Source organism: Erpetoichthys calabaricus, chromosome 5 (genome assembly GCF_900747795.2).
Source record: "Erpetoichthys calabaricus chromosome 5, fErpCal1.3, whole genome shotgun sequence".
Taxonomy (NCBI): domain Eukaryota; kingdom Metazoa; phylum Chordata; class Cladistia; order Polypteriformes; family Polypteridae; genus Erpetoichthys; species Erpetoichthys calabaricus.
Window position 1 is genome coordinate 47,934,572 of NC_041398.2, and position 27,521 is coordinate 47,962,092.

The following is a 27,521-nucleotide window of genomic DNA, read 5'->3' on the forward strand; positions in this document are numbered from 1 at the left end:
TTTATTTTATATATACAGTACAAGCTTACCTTATTTTGCTTTCACAGTTTGAACCTTTTTGAGCTCCCAAGGCATTTCCAACAAATGTTAATTATACAACTGTATTTGAAAAATGTCTAGAATTATTTTGCTTCTTTTTAAAATAATTAAATGACCTTGTGTTACTGAAAGAGAGGCCAGTTTTTTATGTATGCAGTGTTTCAGCTTTCGTAATGTTTAAATAAAATTCAGTGAATATTAATGAAATTCTAATAATGAAAACATACTGAGAGAGCTATTTAGTTTTGAGAGTCCTCTCTACAACTCCTCCAACTAGGCTAATAGCTTAAAATCAAGCTTCAAAGAAGTGGCTCAGCAGGACGAAGCTGGCACTGAACTGTCGCAGAAAACGGCACTGTGTGTGCAAACCTGGTATTTGTGTGTACAGCAGCCATATTATTCAGTTTGATATCCCACACTGCATGAAATGTAACAGTTGGATGTTTTCTGATAAGGGACGAGCTGTCCTATAATCATTATAAAAATCTATCAAGTCTGTCCTTCTGTAATCAGATGGTCCAGCAACTTAATCATTTCAGAAGGCATTTTGCTGTCTTAAAACAAAAACAAAGATTCCCTTGTTGTCATTGTCATTTGTAATTTACTATGTACTTTCAAAGATGTTTAACTATTTTGGCTGAATTTCCTGTCCATAGTTAGATCTTGCCTTGGACATATTGAAGCCAGCTTAGTGTCCTGGAAAAAGGAGGCACAGAAAGTAGAGCTTCCAATGTTATAACCATTGCAGAATGATAAAGGAACAGAACCAGATGTGGTATGAAATTGCAAATGATGTTATTACAAACAAACAAAAAAGAGTTATCCAGCTATGTCCAGCATAATGTAATTAAAAAGAACATTTTGGCCACATTTACAGTATTTTTAAAGAGCCCGTATTGCTGTTTGCACTGTTGTTCATTCAAAAGGATGCTGAAGATACTTGTATTTCTGTACTCATGATAAGGCTGAAGCATAGTACTCGTGAAGTTCCTCTTAATAGGCCAAAAACTGCTTCAAGTAAAATATGAACTCAATGCAAAATCAGGTACTAGTTCAAGTTATTGCTTCTCAGGTCTTGCATTTACCGTACTGCCTGCGCTCCTTAGGAAGTGGGGAAAATTGAAGTAAGCAATGCATATTTTTACTAAGAAAGGTTTGACTTGTAACCAGTAACAAATCAAGATGGATGTATCACTTAGGGGCACAGACTTTTCAAGTAGTCAGCTAGAGTTTAGAAACAATAAAATTACAAACAAGCACGCACACTCATGAAAAAAACAAAACCAATTAAATCTTTGGTGCATTACACGTACAAAATCAATTTTCATTAAAAAAAAATACAAATAGATCATGTTGATGATTGAGCGCTGTCCCGTTCCAGGGTGAATTTTTTCACAGTCCAGAGTCTCAGTTATCTCTTTATAACCACGTCATCTTTTGCCTTGACAATCTTAAGAGTTCACCATAGATTCTTCCACAGGATGATATTTTTTGGCACCCTTTGTAAACTAAATGCATCCTGAGGTGTTCCCAACCATATATGTATACTGATTAGTGCAAATAGTCTCAACAGAAAAGCAAAGAAGTCTATTTAGTTTTCTCCCAAGGTCATTTTCGGAATGGGAACGGGACTATGATTGGGTTTATACTGGGTTTAGGCCTGGGGAAAAAACAAAGAGAAAAAAGAACATTTTAAAGTGAAGAAATCAGTGATGTCAGTTTCAGGCAGATAGTGTAAAATAAGAATTTGGATGTTAACTTAAAACCTTAAGGATAAACCCCTTTTGTAGTTCACTAAGCAAGCTACGTCCCTTCAGTGTGAAAATGCTTTATGAAAAATGACTGTTTAGCCTCTTCAGTTGGGAAATAAGTCCAAGGAGATGCAGTTAGAAAGCAGCACTTAAATATTGCTAAGAAGAAAGAGGGGTTGGCAGTAGATATCTGGCATGCCAGGAAGCCCCATAATAATGATGGAGAAGTTAGAGGTAGTGTAAACTTATAAACATCTGGAGGTCCGTCCAAGCAGTATCTGCTGCACAAAAAGGACCATGGCCTGCCCTAGCGAGGAAGAACGCCACCAATTCAGAGATAGTAGATGCCTGAATTAACTGACTACTTAGGCCAACTGCATTATAGAATGAACATATCCTTACTAGTGAGAGTGGCAGAAAGGAGGATGATTTCAAAATGAGATGGTATAATGACCAGGTGGGCCATTTTCACAATAATGCATTTTCTTAAAGCACTGTTTCACCACCATGTGATTAAAAGATGCTATTTGGGCTAGTGTTCTGCACGACCATCAGTATATGTCTGTGCTAGTTAGAGCAGACTCTTTGGCATTTTAGACTTTATTTCTTTAAGGGCACTACACATTAATTATACACAGGCTATATTGAATGTTCAGATCAGTGCCTTGTTGTAATTTGTTCCTGTACAAAGCTTATGTACCACATTGTTGCTGAAGCAACAGACTTTGGTTCTGAATATGTACAGTCTATTTGTCTGTGTGAATTTTTCAAAAATTGTTCCCTATCTGCGTTTCTTTGCCAAAGTTGTCATTACGAAAAAGTGAAAAGCTAGAAATGTCATACTAAATCTTTATTATTTGCTAGTAGTATTTTACAAGGCTTTTTTTTTCTTTTTTCATTTGACATGCAAACGATTAAGCTGACAACACAGATACACAGTATGTGGCATGATGGAAGAACAGGGGCTATCATTTCTGTTCAGATTTTGAACCTGTTCTGTATTTACTAGGCACAGCTGAGCATGCTGGCTTGATTTGCTGCATGAAACCATGTTGATGAATTTGGTCTTTGAAAATTGTATTATGAAACACCAACATGCAAGCCCAACATACCAGTCTAACACATATTTATATATGAAGTACTCTGTGATGAAATTCAATGTGAGAGGAAAACTGTCCATTCTAAATAACATCAGTTAGTCATCTTTTCACATTCTAATCATTTTGAAGCATGTTATGTCGCCAATAAAAGATACTTACTTTTGAGGAAGGGATGGCCTACAAAAAAAAAAAGAAAAAATATTAAAATTAAAATCATTGACAGTAGGGAAAGGAAATTATGACATTTCTGAAAAACGTGGTTTACTAACTGACCCCTGTCACATTAGAACATTAGAAAAATGTAGAAGAGAACAAGAAAGCTCAACAATCCACTTAACTCCTCCAAAATAACATCATGTCTAGTTTTGAAAGTTCCTGAGGTTTAACGGATCACTACAGTTCTTGATAACTTATTCCAGGTCTCAATAGTTCTCTATGTGAAGAAAAAAAACCTAGTGTTTGTGCAAAATTTAACCTTAATACGTCACCAGTTGTACCCCCCATATTCCCAGTTAACTCATTTTAAATTAAAAGTCTTGATCCACTGTACTAATTCCTTTCATAACTTTAAACACTTCAGTCATGTCACCTTGCTTAAACTGAAAGGGCTCGGCTCTTTTAATCTCTCCTCATGACTCATCCCCTACAGTCCTGGATACTTGCTCTTCTCTGGACTATTTCTAGCGCTGCTATGTCCACAACTATGAACAGAACTGAATATGGTACTTGAGGTGAGACCTCAGCTGCTCTACACATTGTTCCATATAACCTAACATTCTGTAAGCCTTCTGAATGGCTTCTGAACACTGTCTGGAAGTTGATAGTGACAAGTCCACTACTTCATTAGCGGTACTTTAAATTTTCACACCTCCCATTTTGTATTCAAATCTTAACAATTTTACTTCCTACTTGTAATATTTTTCATTTACTTACATTAAATTTAATCTGCTACAAATTCACCTAAGCCTGTATGTTGTCCAAGTTCCTCTGTCATGATTCAATAGATTTTAGATTATCTGCCAATCCCACAACCTTGGTATAATCTACAAACTTAACCAGCTTCTTATTTATATTCTTCTTTATATTAAAAATGGCACAAGTCCATGCAGGACATTACTGTTAACATCACTCAATTCTAATTGTCTGCTTTCTTTGTTTTAGCCAGTTCTACAAACATGTGCACCTTATAACCTGAACTCCAACTTTCTTTAATTTGATGCCCAGCCTCTCATGGTAACTTATCAAATGCTTTCTGAAAGTCAAGATAAATAATACAGGGTGAGCCAAAAAGAAGTACTACAAGATAAATTAAATTTCATTACGATCAAAGAAAGGGTATTCAAAATAGCTTGTTTTCATTGTGTTTTAAAAATAATGTCTTCATGGTAGTGGCCATCATTAGCAATACACTCTTCAAGGCGATTTCTGAATAATCGCATGACTCGTTCAGCCATGTCAAAGGAAATAGCGGCGATTTCGTGGTGAATAGCATCCTTGAGGGCGTCAAGGTTTTGAGATCAGTGTGTATATTCCTTTGACTTGAGATTTCCCCCAAAAGAAGAAATCAGAAGGAGCAAGATCTGACAAACTTGAAGGCCACCCGACACTGCCGCTCAAGTAGATCAGCTTCCTCAGAAACATCTCCCGTAAAACTTGCAAGGATCTCCGCGCCGTATGAGCTGTTGCTCCATCCTGTTGAAACCAGGCATTCACCACACCTATTTATTCCAGTTGGGGCTGCAAAAAGTTCTCTAGCATTTTAATGCAACATTCTAAAATGACGGTGACCATTGCTCCCCCTCGTCAAAAAAGTAAGGGCCTACAATGCCAAATTCTGCGTTCGTACATTCCGAGGATGGGCTGGACATTTTCTGTTCAATGTTGTACCCGGCTAACTAAATTTAGCCACCCACTGAAGAACTATTTTCCGATTTGGGATGTCACTGTTAGGAGGAATGCTGAAGTGCGTTCGGAAGGCACGTTATGTAGTGATGATGGATTAATTGTTTTTGAAGAACGCTTCTACAACGAAAACATGGTGCTCACCGGACCAAGGCATGTTGCCAACTAAAAACTACAAGGGATCGTCTATCAAAGGACCTCCACCCCAACCTACCCGGCTGCCTCTACCTTGCGCAATGTCCTTGAGAAATGTAGTACTTCATTTTGGCTCACCCTGTATTACATGCTACACTTTGATCATACCCTCTTGTTGCTTCCTCATAGAAATCCAGCTTGTTAGTAAAACGCAACCTCCTTCAACTGAACCCACGCTGACAGTTCAGTAAAACTGTTCTTTTCCTGAATAATTCCTTCTATTAATTTACCTGTTATACACATTAAGCTTACATGCCTATAGTTTACTTGAGTCTGCCTGATCTCCATTTTTATAACAGGATAATATTTGGCATTTTCCAGTCCTTTAGGATTTCCCCAGTGTGCAGTGACTTCCTAAAAATATGCGTCAAGGGTTTATGTATGTACTCACTAACTTCCTTAAGCACTCAAGGGATAAATATTATTAGTTCCTTTTACATATATAGGTGGTCACTTGACCCTAATTGTTTAGTCACATCTACAACCTGAATTCTAACCTGATTATTGTAAAATACAAAATCTAAACAGACTTCCCCCATGTTGATGCTTTAACATACTGTGTTAAAAAAATAGTCACACCTAAAGAGCGATGAATTAACGTTCTGTCTGTCCTTCCTAAACATGTGTAACCACCTATGTAATGCTCATTCCTATCCTTGTTATTTTGTCGGTTGCTGTTTTTGCTATAGCATAATTATGTTCAGCTACGTAAACCTCCAACTCACCTGGTTTACTTTTGATAACACTGCTCAACAAGCAGTTTGCTACTAGGATTCTTTCATCTGTATTTTAACAAATTTCACTTGCTGACTCCAAATCTGAAAACCGTTTTCATCCAGCACGTCCCATTTTTTAGTAATGCTGTTCCAGGTCTTGGACAACTAGGGTGACTGGACAGTAAAGGCGATGCGTTTCAGCATTTAAGAAATAAGTTTGGTCTCGAGAAAAGTGAAGCCAAAATTAAGGAAGGTGTTTTTGTTGGCCCTGAAATACGTGAACTGATGCTTGATGATGATTTCAAAAGGAAACAGACAACTGAATCAGCACCCTCATTCGTGCTGGTTGTCCAGAATTTTCTTGACAGTCACAGAGCAGAGAATTATACTGAGCTTGTGGAGAATATGCTGAAAGTATATTAGTTTACGAGAGCCAGAATGTCACTGAAGACGCATTTTTTACATTCTCATCTCGACTTTTTTCGACCAAATCTAAGTGATGTCAGAGATGAGCATGGGGAAAGATCTCATCAAGATATAAAGGTGATGGAAAACTGATATCGGGAAAAATTCACTCCGAGTATGATGGGTTCTTGCAAAGAGAGACGGATGTGCAGTACAAGCGCAAAAGCGAGTGCCTCCAACATTTTTGGGCACACTGACCTCACTTTTATATTGAGGTAAATTGACATAAATATGCTGTAACGTGTCTCTGGTATCGTCTTCTGGTTTGTTTTCAGAATAAACATATAAAACAGTTTTCGTGGGACATAGTCCAAACTCCAGATATCGTGTTGATATTTATATTGATATTCAAAAGTGTCAAAACTCCAATGATGTGTATTTCAAAAACCTGACGTGCTAGCTTAATTCCAATTTCATATATGAAATCAGTGTAAAAAACTTAATAAAGAGATGCTTTGAAGTACCCAGAAACAAACAAAAAATATTTTTTTGTAGACCAGTGTAATTTTAGCATTAAGTCATGCAATCTTTAACGTGTTAACTTATTTTAATTGAGACTTAAACTTTGGGTTAAAATTTGCATTACTGTTTATGTTTGTTTTTACACTACTGTTCATCCCTTCATGTATGGTTGAAAACCTGGCCAATCCTACACTCCCTGTCCCCTCACTCCTAGTTTAAACAATCCTCAATTAACCTACTCATACTCCTTCCCAACACATTGGTTCCCCTCAAGTTGAAATGTAACCCATGATGGCAGAACAGGTCCCATTTGTTCCAATAAGTGTCCCAATGCCCCATAAACCTATACCCTTTTATCCTATACTAAGATCTGAGTCACGTTAAGCCTTCTGACTGGACTAGCATGTGGCTCAGATAGAACTTCAGAGAAGACAACCATGTCAATTCTCCTCCTCAGCCTAGCACCTAACTCTTTAAATTTGGATTGTAGAACTGACAGACTACACGTATGTATGTCATTTGTTCCAACTTGGACAAAGACAACTGGATCTACCATCACAATAGCCAAGAGTCTGTCCACCCTTCCAGAGAGGTCTCCCACCTATGCACGTGGAAGGCAACACACTGTGCGAGACTCTGTCTCTGGTGCAAAGCTGCCTTTCAGTTCCTCTAATGACTGAGTCCCTCATTGTTACAACCGCTCTCTTTCTGGGGCCTGGTTTTGAGGTGGCCCATTGGAGCTCCTCATGCCTGCCTACCACCTCATAGTTTTTAGAGCCAACATACAGTTCCACAAGGTCCTGAAAATGGTTTGACATATTGTTGACTGCTCAACCTGTTTTTATTCATTTTAAATGATTTAACTTAAATTATTAAAATTAATATTAGATTAAAGAATGACACTCCAGTAATACCTCTTCAACTGCCTGTGTGTCTTTCTTTGACATTATTAAACTCCACTTTTCCCCGTCTGTTTTCCCAACTTTGCACCATCTTATTACTTATCTACCTTACTTTCAAGTTCTATACCGACACAATTTATGCTCCTTCATTTTAATGAACTCTTGCGCTGCTGTGCTCTTAATAGTGCTAAGAATTGTTCTATCAAGTAAAACTTGTTACACATTACTTCCTTCTTAAGAAAATTTGCTTATGGAATATCTGCTACTAGTTACTTATTCACTTGTCTATTTCTGCCCCGGCCTGCTTCTTATCCGTGCTTCCTCACTAGATGTCAGTCTACCTACCACAGAATCCCTGTTTTTATCAGTTTCAAGTCAGCCTGTACCCTTTTGAACACATATACCCTTGCTCTCTGTGAGTGCTAATTATACTTTATATAGCTTAACTTCTTTCCACTAAGGAATCGCTGTTAGCTTTAATAATTTGTTATGTATTTACAGATTTAAAGGTTTTTGCAACTGTTCCTGCCTTTTTCTGCTCTGTGCTGCACCTCACAGATGCTACCATTTTAAATATAAGAGACTTTTCCAAACACTCAGCTACTTTTGCTCCCTTGTGGGGGGGTTGGGGAGGACTTCTAAAGAGAGCTTAAAAAATGCCAGCACAGCTGCTTAGTGGCAACTTAAAAACTAGCAAAAGTTGTATTATATTTGTCTGTCATAAAACAGTAAAACAAAAATACTCAGCACTCCGACTTCCACTCACAAAGATGACGTCAGTACTCAAGTCTCAGTCTTAGGGGCACACACAGACATAAGGCCTACTAAAAGCCTACCCTCTGCATGCATATGTACAGATGTGAAGATTAATATAATACTCATAAGACAAACATACTGTGTAAGCCTCCTTGATGTTACATCTACTAAGGGTGATAACTGCCAAGGACAACACAATATGATCATCGCAATGTTTGGGGCATAATAGGTTAATATATATATTTTGGAATGGTTTCAAACATTATTTATTACAATTCAGTTCTGCACTATATTGCAGTTATTATTCCCTTTTTATTTGACTGAAGCTAAAATATATCTTACAGGTGAAAATGTGTCAATCTGTCACTCATAATAAGAAAAACGTCTGAATGACCTAATGCCACTCAAATCTTTTCTAATTATGGATTTAAATTTTAAGTGTCTCAGTAGTCTCAACTGGATGTGGAGGAGGGAATAGATACAGGAGACAATTACAATATGTTATACAGTTTTACTTATCTATTTTTCTTTTTTTCAACATGTATAGGAATTTCTGCCATAAGTCTGATGTTTGTTTGCTTCTTTATTCTCAAAAATGGCATATGCCACATTCTTTGTCTATTGTAAACTTCTAAATTTATATTTTGGTTTTTACAAAGTCACAGTAAAGAAAGCACTTAATATGAAGTAGGGGTGTGTGATATTGGAAAAAAAATTCAGTCAGTCAGTCATTACTCAACCCACTATATCCTAACTACAGGGTCACGGGGGCCTGCTGGAGCCAATCCCAGCCAACACAGGGCGCAAGGCAGGAAACAAACCCCAGGCAGGGCGCCAGCCCACCACATGGGCACACACACACACACACCAAGCACACACTAGGGACAATTTAGGATCGGCAATGCACCTAACCTGTATGTCTTTGGACTGTGAGAGGAAACCCACGCAGACACGGGGAAAACATACAAACTCCACGCAGGGAGGACCCGGGAAGCGAACCTGGGTCTCCTTACTGTGAGGCAGCAGCGTAGCGCTAACACTGAGCCACCGTGCTGCCCTGGAAAAAAAATTATATTTCAAAATTTTCTGGGACTTTGATGATACCAATAATTAGATGAAATTTTGCATCCTTTAAAAACCTGTTTGTAAAAGTCTTTTTGATATAGCTTGGTCTTGTTATTAGGATATTAATTTTAGCTTACTAATGAGATTAATGGAAACAACAGTTAAGGAAAACGGGTCTCATTTATTTACCTAAAACTGAAGTAAAATAACACAAAAACATTAACATCACCTGTTAAAGTGATGGCAAGAAGGAATAAACCATTTCAAAGTGGCCTACAGGATTTACAGAAAAGACCAACTATTATAATGAGAACATTTTAAACAGACAGTTATCCTGAATGTAAATAAGACATGAATCTAAAGGGAATTAAATACTAATTATAATTGAAATACAGGACATGAAGATAGCAGTCTGGATAAACCTAAACTGCTTTGCTGAAAAGTAAATTGTGCAGCATACAAGCAAGAACAAGACTCGAACATACTGTACTATAGTGTAAAAATCGGAAGTTCTGTCAAACACTGTACAGTACAGGAAAAAAAAAACAGTTTCAGGTTGTTTGACAGAAACAGCAGTCCGTCCGTAGCATTTGGCTCCAGAGCAGCACAGCTACATGTTACTTTTTCTCCAGAGCTGAAAGCCCTCTCAGAAGGGCTCCTTGAGGCAGGGATGCACAGGTACTTTTTCCCAAATTTATTTAAATGTACTTCTTATGTTTTCCATCACTCAAGTGGATTTACATCACTGTTCACCTCAGGTATCATCAAGTAGCTCTTGATCCCTTTGTCAGTGGTACTGTGCCGAGACTCACCTTCACTGAATGCCTGTGTTTTTTTAAATAGCTACTAAAGCATTTTTTTTAAATTTTTGCTCCCACCTGCTCCACAGCCATAGGGGTGGGATGGAGCTGGACAAGGAGGCGGGGGTCTGTGGAAGTGTTTAGAATAATGAAAGAAAAAAAAAATGTGTTTTGGAATCAAGGACCCCTAAACCAAGACGGCTTGTGAAATAAAATGTACCCGATTGGCATATGCTTCTTACGGAAATAAAACTAATCTGTTTGAACAAATTACGTAATTTGTTTGAACGGATTAATAATTCGTTTGAACTTTTTTTTTTGCCTGACACATACAAGGCTCCATACCAGATCTATTTCACTTTGCAGATGGTGAAATATGTTAGTTCTTGAGCTGTCTAGATTGATGTCTTTTAAGCAACATCAGTCTTTTCAAAGCCAAACCGTCTCCACATGAGTGAGGATGATCCACATCTTGCAATTAAATCTAACAACATAGATTGAGAGGCTCAGTTTTAGGCAGCTAGCTTCAGTTGTTATGTGCGGACTGCGTACACTCACGCGGTGGTCTATCCTGTTAGGTTACATGAGACAGTGAATGTGTGGACTGTCAAGGCGTGTTTGATTGTTTTTTGCAAAGTGGGTGACATTCTCAATTTTAACTTGCACATCGTTAAAACAACAATTAAGATATTATCGTAGACAATACATTTTGCACACTCCTAATTTGACTTATGCACTTTGCAAGTGTTATCTTAAATTCAAATACTCTGATACAACACAAACAAGATCAATCTCTCTCTGAAGCCAGTCGGCAAAAGCTGCTGAAGGCTTTTTTTTGTGTGTGTGAGTCTGTAATCCCCTACCTAAAATCAGAACTAAACTTCTTTGCTTCCCTTTTATTTTACTGATTTTATCTTATCAATGCTTGTTACAGACACCTTTGCTTTGCCCCACTGTTTATTGTTTGATACATCTGTTTGATCACTATTATCCTGCTTAGACGTTCCCTTTGGCATTTGCATTACTTCCAGTGCCCTTCAAGTATATTATATATAAGTTTATCAGGTTGAGATAAATGTCACGTTCTACTTTCTACATAATTCATTTCTTCCCATAACAGATACAAGTTTAATACCCTTTGTGTTCCTGGGATAAGACTGATACTGTGGCCTTGATGAATCAATCATCCACGTATGTTTTTCAGTAGCAGAACTCTTCAGGGCTTGAATTTCAGAGCAAGATTATGAGAGTCGCATCCATTACGTAAAAATCCCACCTTGTTTTCACTTAATGAAGTGGGAAAATTACACCAATCTTTCAGGGCAAAAAAAGAAACACTTACTGCTTTTTTGTTAAAGCAATGTGTAGTATACATTTTAAATTTTATTTTTGTAGTGTATTTACCTCTCCAATTTAGTACTTTTAACTTGCATGTTTTTAAACACTGCTTATATATATATATATATATATATATATATATATATATATATATATATATATATATATAAAATTTAGAATCAATACAGACAAGCCATTTTATGTCTGACAGCATTCTCATACTCACTTCAGTGGTTTTGCCGGAGGAATGACGACTGCCTTTCCTACTGGTTTGTGATTTGCTGGTGGCATCATCACTAAAAGCCCTTCGTCTCTCTTTGGAGGCCCACCTCTGGCAGGAGATGGGTTTAGTGGTAGAGGTCTCTGAGGAGGACAGGATGACTGCTTAGGGGACAAGTCAGCTGCTAACTGTAAGGAATGAATTAAAGATAAGGATATCAGCACTTATAGATAGTACTATAGTACTTGTAGTACTTTTTTAAGCACATGATTTACAGCCTCTGTTTGTTTCCTGCTGCTTGGACAGAAAAACAGTTTGTTTGTTTTTTTAAATATGAAATAGGTGAATAATCTCTTGGTGAATTGCTCCATTAGGGCTGGGGTTTCTCTTAAGATTCATTAAGTCGTATGCCATATTGTAAAACTGCATTAATGTTTTAGACAAGGTTAAAAATTAATCTTCTGAAGAATTTGTGATGAGATCTAATTGAATATTTCCAAAGCTAAGTAGCATAAATATAGTATATAGGCAATGGTGTGGAGGCTAAAACATTTATTTTTGGATCAGAAGACTACTGGTTCAGTTCCATACTGCCACTGTGACAATAAGCAAGTTACATAACCTGGTACCTTGTACACCGCCTTAGATAAAAGTGTCATTTAAATAACATAACATTTTCAAACCTACCTAATCCAGCTTAATCTGTCATGGCTGCACATGGGCACAAGCTAGGAGTTGGCCTTGTATAGGGCAGCAGTCCACTTCAAGACTCCCGTCATGGGCAACCCACACAAGGCCAATTTGGAATTGCCATTTGCCATAATGCTTACATCTTCAGAATTGTGAAAGGAAAATGAGAGTACTTGGAGCAAATCCCACACAGACATGGAGCTATGTGCATACTGCTTACTGATAGCAAACAGGCATGGGATTTAAACCCAGAACACCAAATCTACAAAAAGTTATCACTACCCACTCTGTTGCAGTACAGTATAGGACTAGGACATGGTAGTGAACATCGTCAGGTTACTGAGCTCAAACAGTTTATCAATATTTTAAATAATTCCTGGAGAGGAATGGTGAGTGGAGTTAAAGTCTATTCCAGTATTACACTCAGCACATATTTAAGCATTTTATTTACAACGTGCTTCTTGTTCAAGAGATACGCAAATAAGTAAGCATATTTTAACATATGGTATTTATTATCATTATTAATTCATTAATTAATTAGATTTCTTACCAAAGGTGTCCTTGTAGGATTTACTGGCAGAGGTTTCTTTGGAGGGATCAGTTTTTCTGTGGTGCTTGTGAATTTTGTTGGGGTAGGAGGAGGTTTTCCAGCTGGCATGACTGGCCTAGGCATCTTCACATTCCGCTGGATGTCAGGTGTAGGCGCGGGTCGAAGTGGGCGTACAACATTCACAGGATGTGGTCCATTTACTGTAGGCCCAGGTCTCAGAGGCAAGATCTCTTGACCAGTTTTCAAAGGCTATACAGTGAGAATAGTAAAGAGTTAGAAATCTTCAAATTTTAGAACTATGGACAATGTTCATTGACTTCTAGCAGTTCTGAGCATTGGTTTCTTTTATGCTCTCCTTATTTCTCATACAGAGGTCTCTAATCTCCTTAGCTGCCCACCCAACTATAAAAATACTGCAGTATACCAAGACATCTGTACAAATTTCTTGGGGATCTTCATGGTGCCTGGTATGGAAAAGAGGGACAAACATAGGATGATCGGCCACTGTTTGTTCTGCCACTCAATAGCAACATCAGATAATTCCTGCTATTTCTGACCACAAAAACATACTTTAATATACAAAAATGTAGATGGTTTGTCTGAATAAAAGTGCCATACAACAATTTTAAAATATATTGCCAGTACTTTAATGTGGCATATGTAAATCATTTGCAGCAGTCCTGCTTATTATTTTATTATTACAAGGCTCTAAGGTCAGTGTTAGGTGCTGGCCTGAGAACAGAAGACACTTTTTAATAGACCAAAAACCTGTAAATATGTAATTATTATATAGACACATCAGTGATTCAGCCTAGCAGATTTTTGTCTGATGTGTCATACTTCATGTTGTTTTCGATAAATCAATACATACAACAAGGAAACCGAGATTATTGTGGAAAGTGTGAAATACAAGAATCCCTGGGGTCCTGGCACCCCCTAATTTATCCCATTTACCCTCTGAAAGCCTGTAAATCAAACATCTTTTTGCAGGGGAGGGGGATGTTTATGAAATAAATTTGACTGAAAATTTTTTATAAAATTCAGCAGGGTAGCCATCAGGACCTGGTTTATAGTGTCTAGTAATTCTGATAGTGTCAGAGGTTTATCCAGTTCCTCTGCACTGAGAGTATCTAGCTGTAGTATCCGTAATGTATCTAAAAACGCATTTGATTGTGTCTTGTATTCTTTAAATTGAGTAGAATATAAGGACTTATAGTAGTCTCTATATATTTTTATGACCACTCCGTCTGTGTTGGTGATTACTGATATTCCATTGCAAACTTCCTGCTAGTGGATTTGTTGAGCTAAGATCTTATCAGCCTTCTCTCTGTGTTCATAGTAATGATATTGCGATTTAAAAATGAGTTGTTCTGTTTCTTTTGTTATCAAAAGGTTGAATTCTAATTGCAAAGCCTGTCTTTTCCTAAAAAGTGCCTCATTTGGAGACCTGGGGCCTCATATATAAACGGTGCGTACACACAGAAATGTTGCGTAAGCCTGTTTCCGCGTTCAAATCGCGATGTATAAAACCAAATCTTGGCGTAAAGCCACACACATTTCCACGGTATTTCATACCTTGTTATACGCAAGTTCTCCACTCGGTTTTGCAGACTGGCGGCACCCAGCGTCAAAGCAGTGCTACTGTTCCTGTGTGATTTATCTTTCTTTTTCAGATCGACGCGGCTTTATAAATACACTGAAATTAACCGCATATTGTTTATTAGTGTAATGCATCTGATTGTAATTAACCTGTAACAATATAATGGTCCAGGGAATAGCCATAGTATTCCAAATACCATAACTGCTTTAGCGTTGTTACTCTTACTGCACATTCTTTTTCTTCTTTCAGCTGCTCCTGTTAAGGGTTGCCACAGCGGATCATCTTTTTCCATATTACAGTGATCCCTCGCTATATCACGCTTCAACTTTCGCGGCTTCACTCTATCGTGATTTTTTCTCATACACACTTACGTCACTATGCATGCGCTTTCTGAGAACTTTTATCTAAGCCCCACGATGGCTCCTAAACGTGCTGCTTTTTCTAAGCCTTCTGACAATGAAACTAAGCGCTGGAGGAAGATGCTTACCATCCAGGAGAAGGTGAAACTCTTGGATATGATCAAAGATGGCAATACCATACAAAAGCCTCCTCACGCATATGAAAAGACAGCGCTAGCAACTGCCTATCAAGATGTTCTTCAGCCACGCACCCAGACACCCACTGCCTACTCCTAGTACTCCTTAAGCGGAAGAAGACAACGACGCACCTGCTGAAGATACTGCACCACGTTGTCACGCTTGGGTCACAGATTTGCACAGAGACACAGGAGGTTGTAGAAAAAAAAGAACTTTATTCAAAGGACTGCAAACAAACATTTGTCCCTTTTCAAAAGTTTAAACGTGCTCCATGACAAGTCAGAGATGACAGTTCCGCCAGGAGCAGAGAATGTTTGAGAGAAAGAGAGAGAGAAACAAAACAGCCAATTCCAAAGCTGAGAGGCGCTGCACAATACTTTTTAGTAAGCGGAGTACCGCGTGAGAGGTTTATCGCGCGTTATAGTGCAAGTAAGAAGGGTAAGGAGCAATGTGAAGGTAGACTGTCAGCTGTTTCAGGGGTTTTCCCAGGGGCGTCTGTGTCCTCTGAGGGTGCGATCAGCGCTCCAGCTTACAACCTGAAAACTCTCCTACTGAGCTCGTGCCTTCATAGGTTAGTGGTTGTGTGTAAGAACTGTGTGTGTGTGTGTAATTAAATGTACAGTACAATAATAATAATATGATATTTGTAACTCCTAATATGTCTTATTTTCTCTTATTTTGTTTAATATATTGGGTAATACGAGTGTAATGGTGACTAAAGGGTGTTATTTCATGCCTAGAGGGCTCTAATAATGTTAAAAAATGTATTTAGAAGGTCGTAAACAGGTTTTCTATACACTAACTGCGAAAATATTCGATTTATAAATAAAGAATCCTACTTCATGAAAATTCATTTATCGCGGTAGAGTCTGGAACGGATTAACCGTGATAAACGAGGGTTCACTGTACTCTCACTGCACCACTCGGAGTATTTATATCACTGTATCTGAGTGGGGAATCACAGCAGCAGCTGATTGGAAAGAGAATTATCGGGATGCAGCATCAAGCACACGCTGCCTCAGCCACGGCAAAATGCTTCAGAGACTTTCCTGTACGGACCTCGCGGTTCAGAAACAGTTTCATCCCAAGAACTTTAAACACAGTCAATCAGTCCATCAAGTACTCCTTGTAGAACTGTTTGTACTTATAATTACAATTACCTCACTGTAAACTTGCACTTCAGTCATAATATTGCACAACCTGAGCCACTTTATAAAGCGCGTATTTAATATGATGACGATATAATTTTTAAGATGAAATGCAGCAAAATATGATTAATTAAACATGTGAGGACACAGTGCTCAGCGCTAGCTAGTTCACAGATTGATCCTACCTCGTGCTGTATGCTTGGTGGGCTGGCGCGACACTGGAAGGATAGATGGATAGAATAATTAAACACGTACTATGAAGATATTTCAATGTTCCTTAGAAGTTTTGAAGAATCATCGTTGTAAGCTTACAGATGGCTTAATGTCTATTACAGAGATGATTGTGTGCCGATTGGGTATTTAGAGAAAGAAACGTAAGGACAGGAATTAGGTTAGTACGTTTGAAAGAGACAGTACTGCTGCAATAATTTCATCGAAGGTCACGCACAATCACTGCGCCACCGTGTTTCCATGTTTAATAACATGCTTTCATTCCTATCATCATGAAAAAGATATCACGTATACATCTCAGTATTTTAATTATTCAGAGAGCTGTAATATCACGAATGTAATGGATTCTGTGTCCTGTCGGAGGAAGAGAAAGCCCGTTTAAGAACCATGTAGTGATTCACACACAGAGCACAAAGAAGATCAAATACAAAACAAAGCATTTAACGTGCTACTTTAGTTACGATGGGATTTGAGAAACTAGTAAATTAATCGATTTTAAGATGAAGTTTATGATGTTCTACTTTAATGACAAAAGAAACTACGTGATTAAAGTGGAAATTTTGAGATTAAAGTTGACATTTCCTGCTTTTTTCCCCACCGTGTGCCTATTTTTTTTTCCTCTGTACCCTAATAAGCTTTCATATGACACTCAGACGGTGGGCTACAACTCGCCTTTTCATGGCGACTTGGATATGTGACAACTTCTTTTTTATTTCGGGTATTGTGCGACTTTGTCAACATGAGCTTTCGAGTTTCTCCGACACTCTGTCACTCGATCAACTTCCTTTTCTTGTTTATACCACTGTTTAAACCAACAAATAGTACGTTTTTCCTTGCCTCCACTTGGTATTCGCTGAAATTCTTATATTTTCCCCCGTGCTTTTTCCATTGTCTTTTCACAGAAGGCTGAGCTTAAGGGCTATTTATATTGCTTTGCATATTCAAAGAGGTGTAATTCTGGAAGAAGTTGGGGAGGGACAGCAGGCGCGTGCACGAGCGTTACTTTTCACACTGATCGGGATTTATGTAGCGGAAGAGCGTGGAAGTTTGTGTACGCACAGATTCCTGCATCTGGATTTTTCTGTGCGTAAGCACATTTCGGCTTTTGTGCTTACGTCATGTTATAGTGCGAATTCTACGCACGGCATTATGCATGAGGCCCCAGGTATGTTCTTGATCTATTCTGGTAAATTTACTTGTTATTCTGAGACCTTCTTGGTTTCTGATTTATTTCTGTGGGAGAGATATGAGATAATTTGTCCTCTTAAAAATGCCTTCAGAGTTTCCCAGAATATTCCTGCAGAAACCTCTGAGGATGCATTTGTCTCAAAAACAAAAAAATCAATTTGCTTGGATATGAATTCTGTACAGTTCTCGTCAGCTAATAACATGGGGTTAAGACACCAGCTGCGAGATGAATATTTGGGTCATAGTGATGTGAGCTCCATGATCAGAGGAGCATGGTCTGAGACAAAAATAACATTGTATTTGCAAGATTTGTTCGTGGGCAAGAAGTTGTTATTTATAAAGAAATAATCAATTCTTGAGTAACAATGATGTACTGGTGAGAAGAAGGAATATACTCTTAAGTATGGATTTAGAAATTCCCATGGGTCCAAAAAGTTATGATCAATTAAAAACTGTGATTATTTTTGCAATGTTAGATGTTGTCGCCCTTGTAGCTGAAGACCTATTCAGGTCTGGATTTAAAACACAATTAAAGTCTCCAGCCATTATAACTTTGTGAATGATCAAGTTAGGAATCAGTACAAATATATTTTGGATAAAGTCTATCATCCACGTAGATATTTATCAAAATCACTTTACAATTAAATAAGTTACCCTTCACCATGACATATCGCCCTTCAGAATCAGATACTACATCTGATACTGCAAATGAAATTGTTCTATGAATTAAGATTCCCACGCCTCTAGTTTTCTTTGTATAACTGGAGTGGAATATTTGGCCAGTCCAGTCTCTTTGCAACTGAAACTGATCCTTGCTGATTAAGTGAGTCTTCTGTAAAAATACTATCTTGGTGTTTAGACCTGTTAGGTGAGAGAATACTTTTTTTCACTTTAATTCATGATTAAGACCTTTGACATTCCAGCTCACAAAGTTCAATGTTTGGTCATTGAGATATTGCTTCTGAACTTCTGTTATCATTTTATAATCATAAATTAAGGTTGTACATTATTGCATATGATAGCTTTAACCATAATTGCCAGGATTAATGGCTACGAAGCCTATTGTGTTAGCACTTACAATTGTGGGGATGAAAAGGATAGATTAGAAATAACGTGTGCTCTTTCTCTCCTCCTCCAGACCCCCCCCCATTTTGCCTCCCCAAGTGAGGCTAGAACACACTTAACAAAGTCCCAGTCCTCTGACATGCCTAGAGACAGAGCACGTCCTAAACAAAACAAGCCTCCAAGCAGCGGTGTAGAAGGAAAGAGTAGAGATATCTATTGACAATACAGTCCAAATACTATAAACCTAGAATATAATCTTGAATAGGCTCGAAAGAATAAACCCAAGGTATGATGTTAAACAGTACCCATTGACATGCAGAAAAAGTATGATAGTACATTCCTAATACAATAAACCAGGAATGTGATGGTAAAGAGTCCCATTTAGAAGAAATAACAAAAAAAATGTATACATATACATAAGTGTGCATACACACACACACGTATATGTAAATATATATATGTAAATATGTATATATATCCTGTACATATACATACAACATCAGATTCATTTTATATTGTAATTCATTGAAAAGTACAATGAGGCCTCTAGGTTTTGAGGCATTCGATCCACGTATGCGGTAAGCTGCTGATATCCCGGTGTCTGATTTGAAGTCCTCTCCAATTATTTGAGAGAATAGTTCAATGATGAATTTCACTGGGTTTGGGCTTTCACGGTTTTCAGGGAGACCTTCAATTCTGAAATAATTTCTTCTATATCCATCATCCAGCACAGTTAGTCTTTCTCCAGACTTGAGTAGCTGTTGCTTTTTCGTCAGCAGCAGAAGCCAATTGTTCAACTATTTCAATACAAGTGAACATTTGTTTAACGTCTTCAAGCTGAGCATCAAGTGCTTTAAATTTATTTTCAAAACTACTTGCATTTTCCTGTATTTTTTCCTCAATTTTTTGTAGCATACCTTTAAAGGTTGTCTCAAAGCGATTACTTGAACGTTTCTCAGAGTTTTTAATATCCTGAAACGGCTTCATATTTGTCATGCTTATGTCCTTTATATCTTTCCTTATATTATACCATTTATATCTTTCCTTATGTCATTTGTGATATTCTTTATATTTTACTTTATCTCATTTATGTCCTCCCTGAGTGTGGTAGTTATTGCGGTGACCACTGAGGAGATCGTTACCTTTGGCTTGTTCTGCTCGTTTTGGTCTTTTCTGAACTCTGCAGGTTAAGTAGCAAGCCCAGCCAGTCGGTGGTGCTAGCTTGCAGTAGGTAGTTGACAGCATGGAAAATAAGGCCATTTGTAGTTTCAATGAACCTTCTGGAATCGATGAGGTCTCCTGGCCCGACTCACCCACACTTTCGCTCCCAGCTGGAGGCGATGCTGCAGTGTCAGGTCCCGGGAGATTCATTCTTTCACCTGTCTGTTCCAGGTCAGTCTCTGCCAGGCCGTATCTTGAACTTGAGAGCTGTTTAGACTTAGATGAAGCTTTAGCTGTCTTTTCTGTTTCTCTCTGAGACTTTTTTCCACCAGTCATGCTTATATATATGCTGTATAGTCCCTCGGGTTAAGTAAATACAGGATACCTCAGGATGATAAAAAAAAAGATAAAATAACACCGCTGCTAATGGAGTTCCGCCTCAGACATCCAGCTTCCGAAACAGACAAGACCACATAATGTCCATGAAATAAATGTAAAAACTTGTTATACTGTTTTAAATCACTCACTGATCAGTACTGAGGTTATGAAATGATATTGCAGCAGAGTACAGAAAGCTTATGACCAGGGCAAAAGGCAGTGGTCTGTAAGCACTTCATGTGTCCACAGTCCACCCAGCAAGGAAGGAAACCACAACATTAAAATCAAGGCTCCTTGCTCAATAAAAAAAGCTTGTTATTGGGATAAAACTGTTGGAATTAAACCATGGAAGTGTTAGCAAGATGACTTCAGCTCCCAGGAGTCCGAAATAGTGTGCAGGGGCTAACAGGAGAAGGACTTGATCATTATGCACCTTAAGTTGAATGAGAGCTGAAGGAACAGATCTGTCTTTCTAATATAGATTCCAAGTGTGTAATGTGTCATATAAAGAGACTGTTCTACACAATAGTGGTCAGAAGTACAAGGTGACATGGCTGTTGTCTGCAGAGTGGATATCTGTTGTGGAAGATCAGCCTCGACACAGACAGGCAGACACAAATGTCGAACTCACCACACATTTATTTACAATATCTACAAGTGTACACAGTCCCGCACACAACCCAGTGCCCCTGCACCAAGCACCCTTAGTTCAGGCCTCTCTATAGTCCTGTCCTTTCTTCACCGCCTCCGCTCCTCTCCTCCGAACCTTGTCCTCTTCCACCCGACTCCAACTGACGAATGGAGGGAGTCGGCCCCTTCTAAGTCCACCCAGACTTGCTCCAGGTGCCTCCTGACGAGCTTCCTGCGGCACTTCCTGGTGTGGCAGAAGTGCCGCATGGGTACCCGGAAGCACTCCGGGTGTCCCTGGTACTCCTTCCACCAGCAACTCTGGGTGATAACCTGCAAGGATCACCCAATTTCCTTGATGCTCTTGGTCATTTAGCTCTGTCATAGGGTTTGATTTGAAAGTGTGTTTGTGACTTTTCATGTTTTCATTTACTTTGCTTTGAATATGATACCAATTCTACTGTGCCAAATTAGTTGTTCCGAGGAAAAGGGGAAAACAAAAACATAATTTCATATTTTAAGAACAATTGAAAAAACCTTGTTGCTAGTTAGTATCAAACAAGGGGGGCTCCGCCCCCTGCTCGCTTTGCTCGCCTACCCCCGGCGTTGGGTATCCTGAAATACATTAGTCGAGCTTGTTCGTCTTGGAGCCGTGCCCGCTTTGCTTGCGGCATTTCAGACGCGCGTTGTAGGCGCCTGCGTTCATTGATTTTTATCCAGCCGGGCTCGTGTTTGTATATCCGTCAGTCGAGCTCGTTCGTTTTGAACCCGTGCCTGCTTTGATTCCGCAGTTTCAGACGCGCGTTGTAGGCGCCTGCATTCATTGATCTTATCTAGGTGGGCTCGTGTTTGTATCGTTGAGCTGTATTGTGTTTGAATTCGGTGTAAAGCGTTCAGCGGTTTGTACAATCCCAAGCAGCACATTATTCCTAACTTCACTCCGCAGTAGTGCCACTCACAATATGGCGGTGACGCCTGCGCCTTCCGTACTATCATTGTGGACCTGTGGGGCCGCCGTAGCCTCTTCCGCTTGAATCTGGGCTGCAGCGCAGAATCCTCTTTTTTGTATGGCTGTGTCGTTAGTCGTTAGCTATGGGCGCGTTGTTGCTTCATTTCTCATTCACGTCAGTTGAGCTCTTTCGTTTTTGGGCTGTGACTCCTTCGTTCGCGGTGGATATGACTTCGCGTGCGGTTTATGAGACGCGCGCTGTACGTGCCTGCGCAGTATGTCTCATGGTCCCATCGCCATGTACCTGCGTCCATGCCATCCGGTTTACCATTCTTGGTTAGTAATATGGATTCTTCAAATCAAAAACTTCACAGATCTTAAGGCAGTGTTTCTCCACCACTGGATCATAACCCACATTTGGGTCTTGGGCTGCCACCTATGGGTCGCGACTTGATATTATTTATAATGGTAGTGTTTCACAGAGTGGGTTGTGCAGTGGGTCCAATCATGCTTGAAACCTGCTCTGAGGATCACGTTTGATGCACCAAAAGGGAAAGCCCACACCCTCATTCTGAAAATCATGATGGGGTCACAAAGACACTTATGTGGAAAAAATTGGGTTGTGACACCAAAAACGTTGAGAAACACTGTCTCTGGGCAATGTCTACTGTGCATTATTCTGAGAGATAACTGAAAACTACTGCAGGATTTTTTTTTCATGGCATCACAAGACATCTCTAGTGAGTACTATACATTCTTCTTTCTAACAAAAAAAAAGCTGATTTCCAACACAAGATTTGATTTACTCTGTTATCTTACAAACATTTCTCACATGATAATCATTTTGGATTATGTCTCTGTCACTTTCCAACCCTCTCTTTTTGCTGAAAAATGAAAATATTCAGCTGTTTTTCACAATGAGCCCATCCACTGTACTTTTTATGTATTATCTTTCTGGTTAAAAAAACAACAACTCTACAACATGAAACTGTACTTAACAGAGTATACATGTTTAATAACATTTATTCTGTCATTAGTGTGCATTTGCCAGTTTGGAGTTAAATAAGCTTGCTAACAGATACTTTTTACTAGGCTTGACCGAGAATGTTTAAATGTGTCCTTGGGGCAGTACCTGCATTTCTTTGGTAGCACACTATATAATGTGTGTTGAAGGAAATTTGTTTTAGTTTGAAATTTTCACCTGAACCCATCCCACTGCAAAATGCTTAAACATTGCAGGAGATTGTTGATTTGTGCTAAAAATAACCCCATATTTACATGATTTTTGCAAGTGTAAAGGCAGTACTCCATCCTCATAAAACAGCATCTCTGTGGCATACAGCCTGAAGAGAAGATTATAAAACAGGCATTTATTACAGATAAAAGTCACACCTTGCAGATACTGTTCTGTATGCCCATTTAATTTCAATTGTATAATTCAACAAAAACTGAGGCCTTTATTTTTTTCCTTTTACAAAAATTAAATTTGACAAGATACTCAGGTGAAAACACTGTCATTTACCTCACCTTGAAACACAACACATTTGGTCATGCTGTGTCTACTCATAGCCTTATCTCTGTAATTTTTGCTTAGTTGTTCACATATTTTCTCCAGGTACTCCCACATTCCACACATGTGTAGGTCGGGTTGATTTGACAACCTTAAACTAGGCATATATCAGTATGTATGCACTACAATGAATAGCTGTTGTTTCAGGTTAGGTTCCTGCCTTGCAGTCGAGGCCATCAAAATATAGGCTGCACACTTGTATAGCTTTAAACAATTAATGAAGTGCAGGAGTAAACTGACTACAAAGTCTTGGATCCATAGAAGGTTTTGAGTAAAATAGAAGAAATATGTTGTAATCTCTAATTTCACTTAATTATTCATCTTTTTATCTTTTTATGACCTTAGAGTCCTACTGCTCACCAAACTACTTGCTAACGTATTCCATGTCTGTAGTGTTCTGTGTGAATAAAAAACTTCATAATCCTTGTGCAAAATTTACTTATGACAAGTGTCAAACTGTGTCCCCATGTTCTTGTTGAACCCATTTTAAAGTAACAGTCTCGATTCACTGTACTAATTCCTTTCATAATTTTAAACACTTCACTCATGTCACCTCTAGTCAGCTTCTGTTTAGGCTGACAATACTGAGCTCTTTTAATCTTTCCTCATAACAGTGAATGCTGGCTATTTTCTAATAATAGCAAATATCCATCTATTCTTTAACCCACTTTTTCAGTTCAGGGAGACCAGGCACCAGTGTCGATCCTGGCAACTTTAGGTATAACACTGGAAGGGGCACCAGTCCACTGCCAGATACATAGCCACAGCTGAAGTCTAGGCGTGGTACTGAATATGATATGTCAGTCAGTCATTGTCCATCCTGCTATATCCTAATGCAGGGCCACAGCGGTCTGCTGGAGCCAATCCCAGCCAACACAGGGCGCAAGGCAGGAACAAATCCCAGGCAGGGTGCTAGCCCACCGCTGCGCACATGCACACACACACCTATCACACACTAGGGACAATTCAGGATCACCAATGTACCTAACCTGCATGTCTTTGGAGTGTGGGCAGAAACCCATGCAGACACATGGAGAACATGCAAACTCCATACAGGGAGGACCCGGGAAGCGAACCCAGGTCTCCTAACTGCGAGGCAGCAGCGCTACAACTGTGCCATCGTGCTGCCCCTTGAACATGATATGGTGTGTGATTTTACATAGCTAACAATCTGATATAAAGCAGTGAACTCATCTTAGATCATAACATGAAATATAGCTTAACTATAACATAACATCATAGTATAAAAGCATATTCTCTGTGCTTAATGTGGAAGAATAATTTTAGGGTAACATAGCATTCATCTTAAATAGATAACATAAAGGGTTATTTAATTTTAGAAATCTGTTCAGGCATATCAGGAAACCAGATAAAGGTCAAGATAACAACAGAGACAAAGATGTAATGCACAAAATGTACTGAAAGATGACTAAAAGTTGACTAACTTTTTTGTAAACAACCAGAATGGACAGTTGTTACATGCACAGACATTTCAGGGGTGGTGGCTCAACCCAAAGGGTATATAGATCATTTGGGTGTAAATCAACGAACCAATCAGAGTAAATGTATGCATTAATTGACACTGTATGCAAATTCAATAGTTTATAAAATAAACCTCTATCCTTTGTTTGTCCAATCATTCTGATCATGCTGTAGAAGAATGCCCCCCCCGTTCAAGCATTAGCTGATGAGTAATAAATGAAACAATGAAAGGCTTTTCTCCTGCCTGATTACTGACCAAAAGGTTTTGCCAGACTTGTCTTGTTAGAGGATAAGTTTCTTTCTTTAATTTACATATCGATTTCGGCCACATTACACTAGCATTTTAAATTACTAAACATCTTTAATCCATAACTGCAAGCTGAATATATTGAAATTTACCTTCTTTGCATTATTGCTGGATGAACCTATTATCTTCAGATGAAAATCGGGGTTAATTTGCCCATTTTTGGTTTTCTCTTCAGATGCCTCTTTTCTTTTTAAAAGAAAGAAAAAACATTAATATTGCAGAGATTAGCGTCAATCCTTGTGTGATGTAGCTTTATATATCTTATTGTAGTCAATTTATAACAAATGAAGAAAGGGGATTTTTTTTATGAGCAGCTTTGTCCTCCCACATGCAGTATAGTATGCCACTGAAAAACCAATTAAAACATCAACTATTTCTTTAACCTGTTAACCTAAAATGCTAAGAATATCTGGTACTATGAAACTCATTTTTTTACATCCCTATCTTAAAAATGACGATACTGCATTTACATTATTTTGATACATTTTAAGAAACTATGTTATTTGTATATATTATATTATTTTTGAATCTTCATTGAAACTTTATACATAATAGCACTGCGTGGTTAACACTGCACAGTTTTGGAAAATGAGTAAAGCACATTCGATTCTTTTTAACTACTCATAATGTGCTGTGGATACTATTAATTAAAATTGTGTTATTTTATTAATGTAAAGAGATACAGCCTTGAGTTTTAAATTGTGACACATTTTTCTTTTATTGATAAAAATTAATTGTGATCTGTAAGAGTTAACTCAGGAGATGACATAAGCCCAAGAGTAAGTGCAAGGAGGCAAACTCAGTTTTGCAGAGGTATTTTACTGACAAAATAATTCATACAATAGAGAGAAGTTTACAGGCACAAGAAAATAATGTATCTGGTGGCACTTAAGACCCAAACTACATACTCTTGTCACACAATCAGTCAAAGCAGTGACCCATTGCAATGATGGCATTCAACACCCCCTTCATCTGCTGTTTTCGCCACTATATTTGGACTTTTTGGTGCTTTTACACCCCACATGGAAATCACTTTCAGAGGGTTGACTTACTGTACCACTGTCAGAGTCAGAATTGCTCTCTAGAAGTCTCAGCAACATCCCGCTAGTACTTCTCCTGGCAGCCCCATTGTTCGTGCAATCCTGGATCCCAGTTCATGCTTTAAGGGTCAGGTAACCTTACAGAGGCCTCTCCGATTTACTATGTGGCAAGGGCGTCTCCATATTATGTACTTTTATTGTGAATCAATCACCTTAAATACCAGCTTGTACAGCAATATCACTTAACATTTGGAAGATATTGGTGTGGCACATTCTAAACAAATGCATGTTAGCTTAATTGGTGACTTAACATTTGCCCTAAGTAGGTTATTATGTGTGTATGTTTACCTCGAAGTTTATCTCTGTGATTGTCTGGCACCACATATAAGTTTGGCACATTTAACTGTTAATGTAAGACAGATGGAAGGAAAAAAATAAAATTGCTTTTCTCATGAATTGTTCTTGAAATTGTAGTTCTATGAATCAGTCTTACTGAACTATGCAGTGAACAAGGATGTTCTAAATGTGACCTCCTACAGATACCTACAGCAGCTTGAAAAGGAAAATTATCCACTCTTCTGCTGAATAACTAAGGCTACTAATACTTGAATTCTATTAATGTTTAAACATAAATGATTAAAAATGGTAATAAAGAATATATTTGTTTGTTCTAGCTGTAATATGATTTTGAACTCTCTCTCTAGATTTAGCTGCTTTCTTTTCAAATTCCTAGCAGTCTCTTCAAGTTCTTACCATACCCTAAAATAGACAGTAGGGCAGTTATACTGTGCTATCTTACCTTGCTGTCATTAAAAGCTTATAATTTAATGTCTATATACTGCCAGACTCCTTTTGATATTTGTCATTCCTGCAAGTTATTTTACTGTCGATGTTTTATAAGGTCACTGCACTATTATCTTACTGGCTTCCTACAGTAACTTTTCTTGGATACTACATAAAATAAAGCTTGATCATTGGTATCACTGATCAGCTACCTCTAGTGATGAACATGTTCAGAGAATATAATAGCTGCTGATGATTAGATGTAGAATCAATGTACCTGTAGTGATATCGGTGTAGGCACATCAAAATATTGATATCAGCATTTTGGGATCTCTGTTCACAATCACATAATGAAGCTTAAAACACTATGTGACATTTGCCGTCTGATAAACTGTTAACATCCATGCATTTTCTGAACCCACTTTTTTAGTAGAGGACTGTTGTGAGAATTGGGGTAGAGTGAACTTTGTTTCTCATCCTTGGTATTAATGATAAGTTATATAAC

General features: G+C 38.3%; 1 protein-coding gene across 3 annotated transcripts in view; it reads right to left on the bottom strand.

Annotated features, from left to right (window-relative positions):
• Nucleotides 1-812: 812 nt before the first annotated feature.
• The window catches only part of adam19a (ADAM metallopeptidase domain 19a), a 684,192-nt gene continuing 657,483 nt past the window's right edge, over nt 813-27,521 (bottom strand). For 2 of the 3 annotated variants that reach the window (XM_028801513.2, XM_051928363.1), the window contains exons 20-24: nt 25,286-25,379; nt 12,952-13,200; nt 11,718-11,899; nt 3,050-3,067; nt 813-1,699 (exon numbers count right to left, since the gene is read on the bottom strand). In XM_028801513.2, coding sequence (XP_028657346.1) covers nt 1,648-1,699; nt 3,050-3,067; nt 11,718-11,899; nt 12,952-13,200; nt 25,286-25,379 — 595 coding nt within the window. In that variant the 3' untranslated portion in view covers nt 813-1,647. The remainder of the gene's footprint in view (nt 1,700-3,049; nt 3,068-11,717; nt 11,900-12,951; nt 13,201-25,285; nt 25,380-27,521) is intronic. The other variant, XM_028801514.2, reaches the window with a different exon arrangement.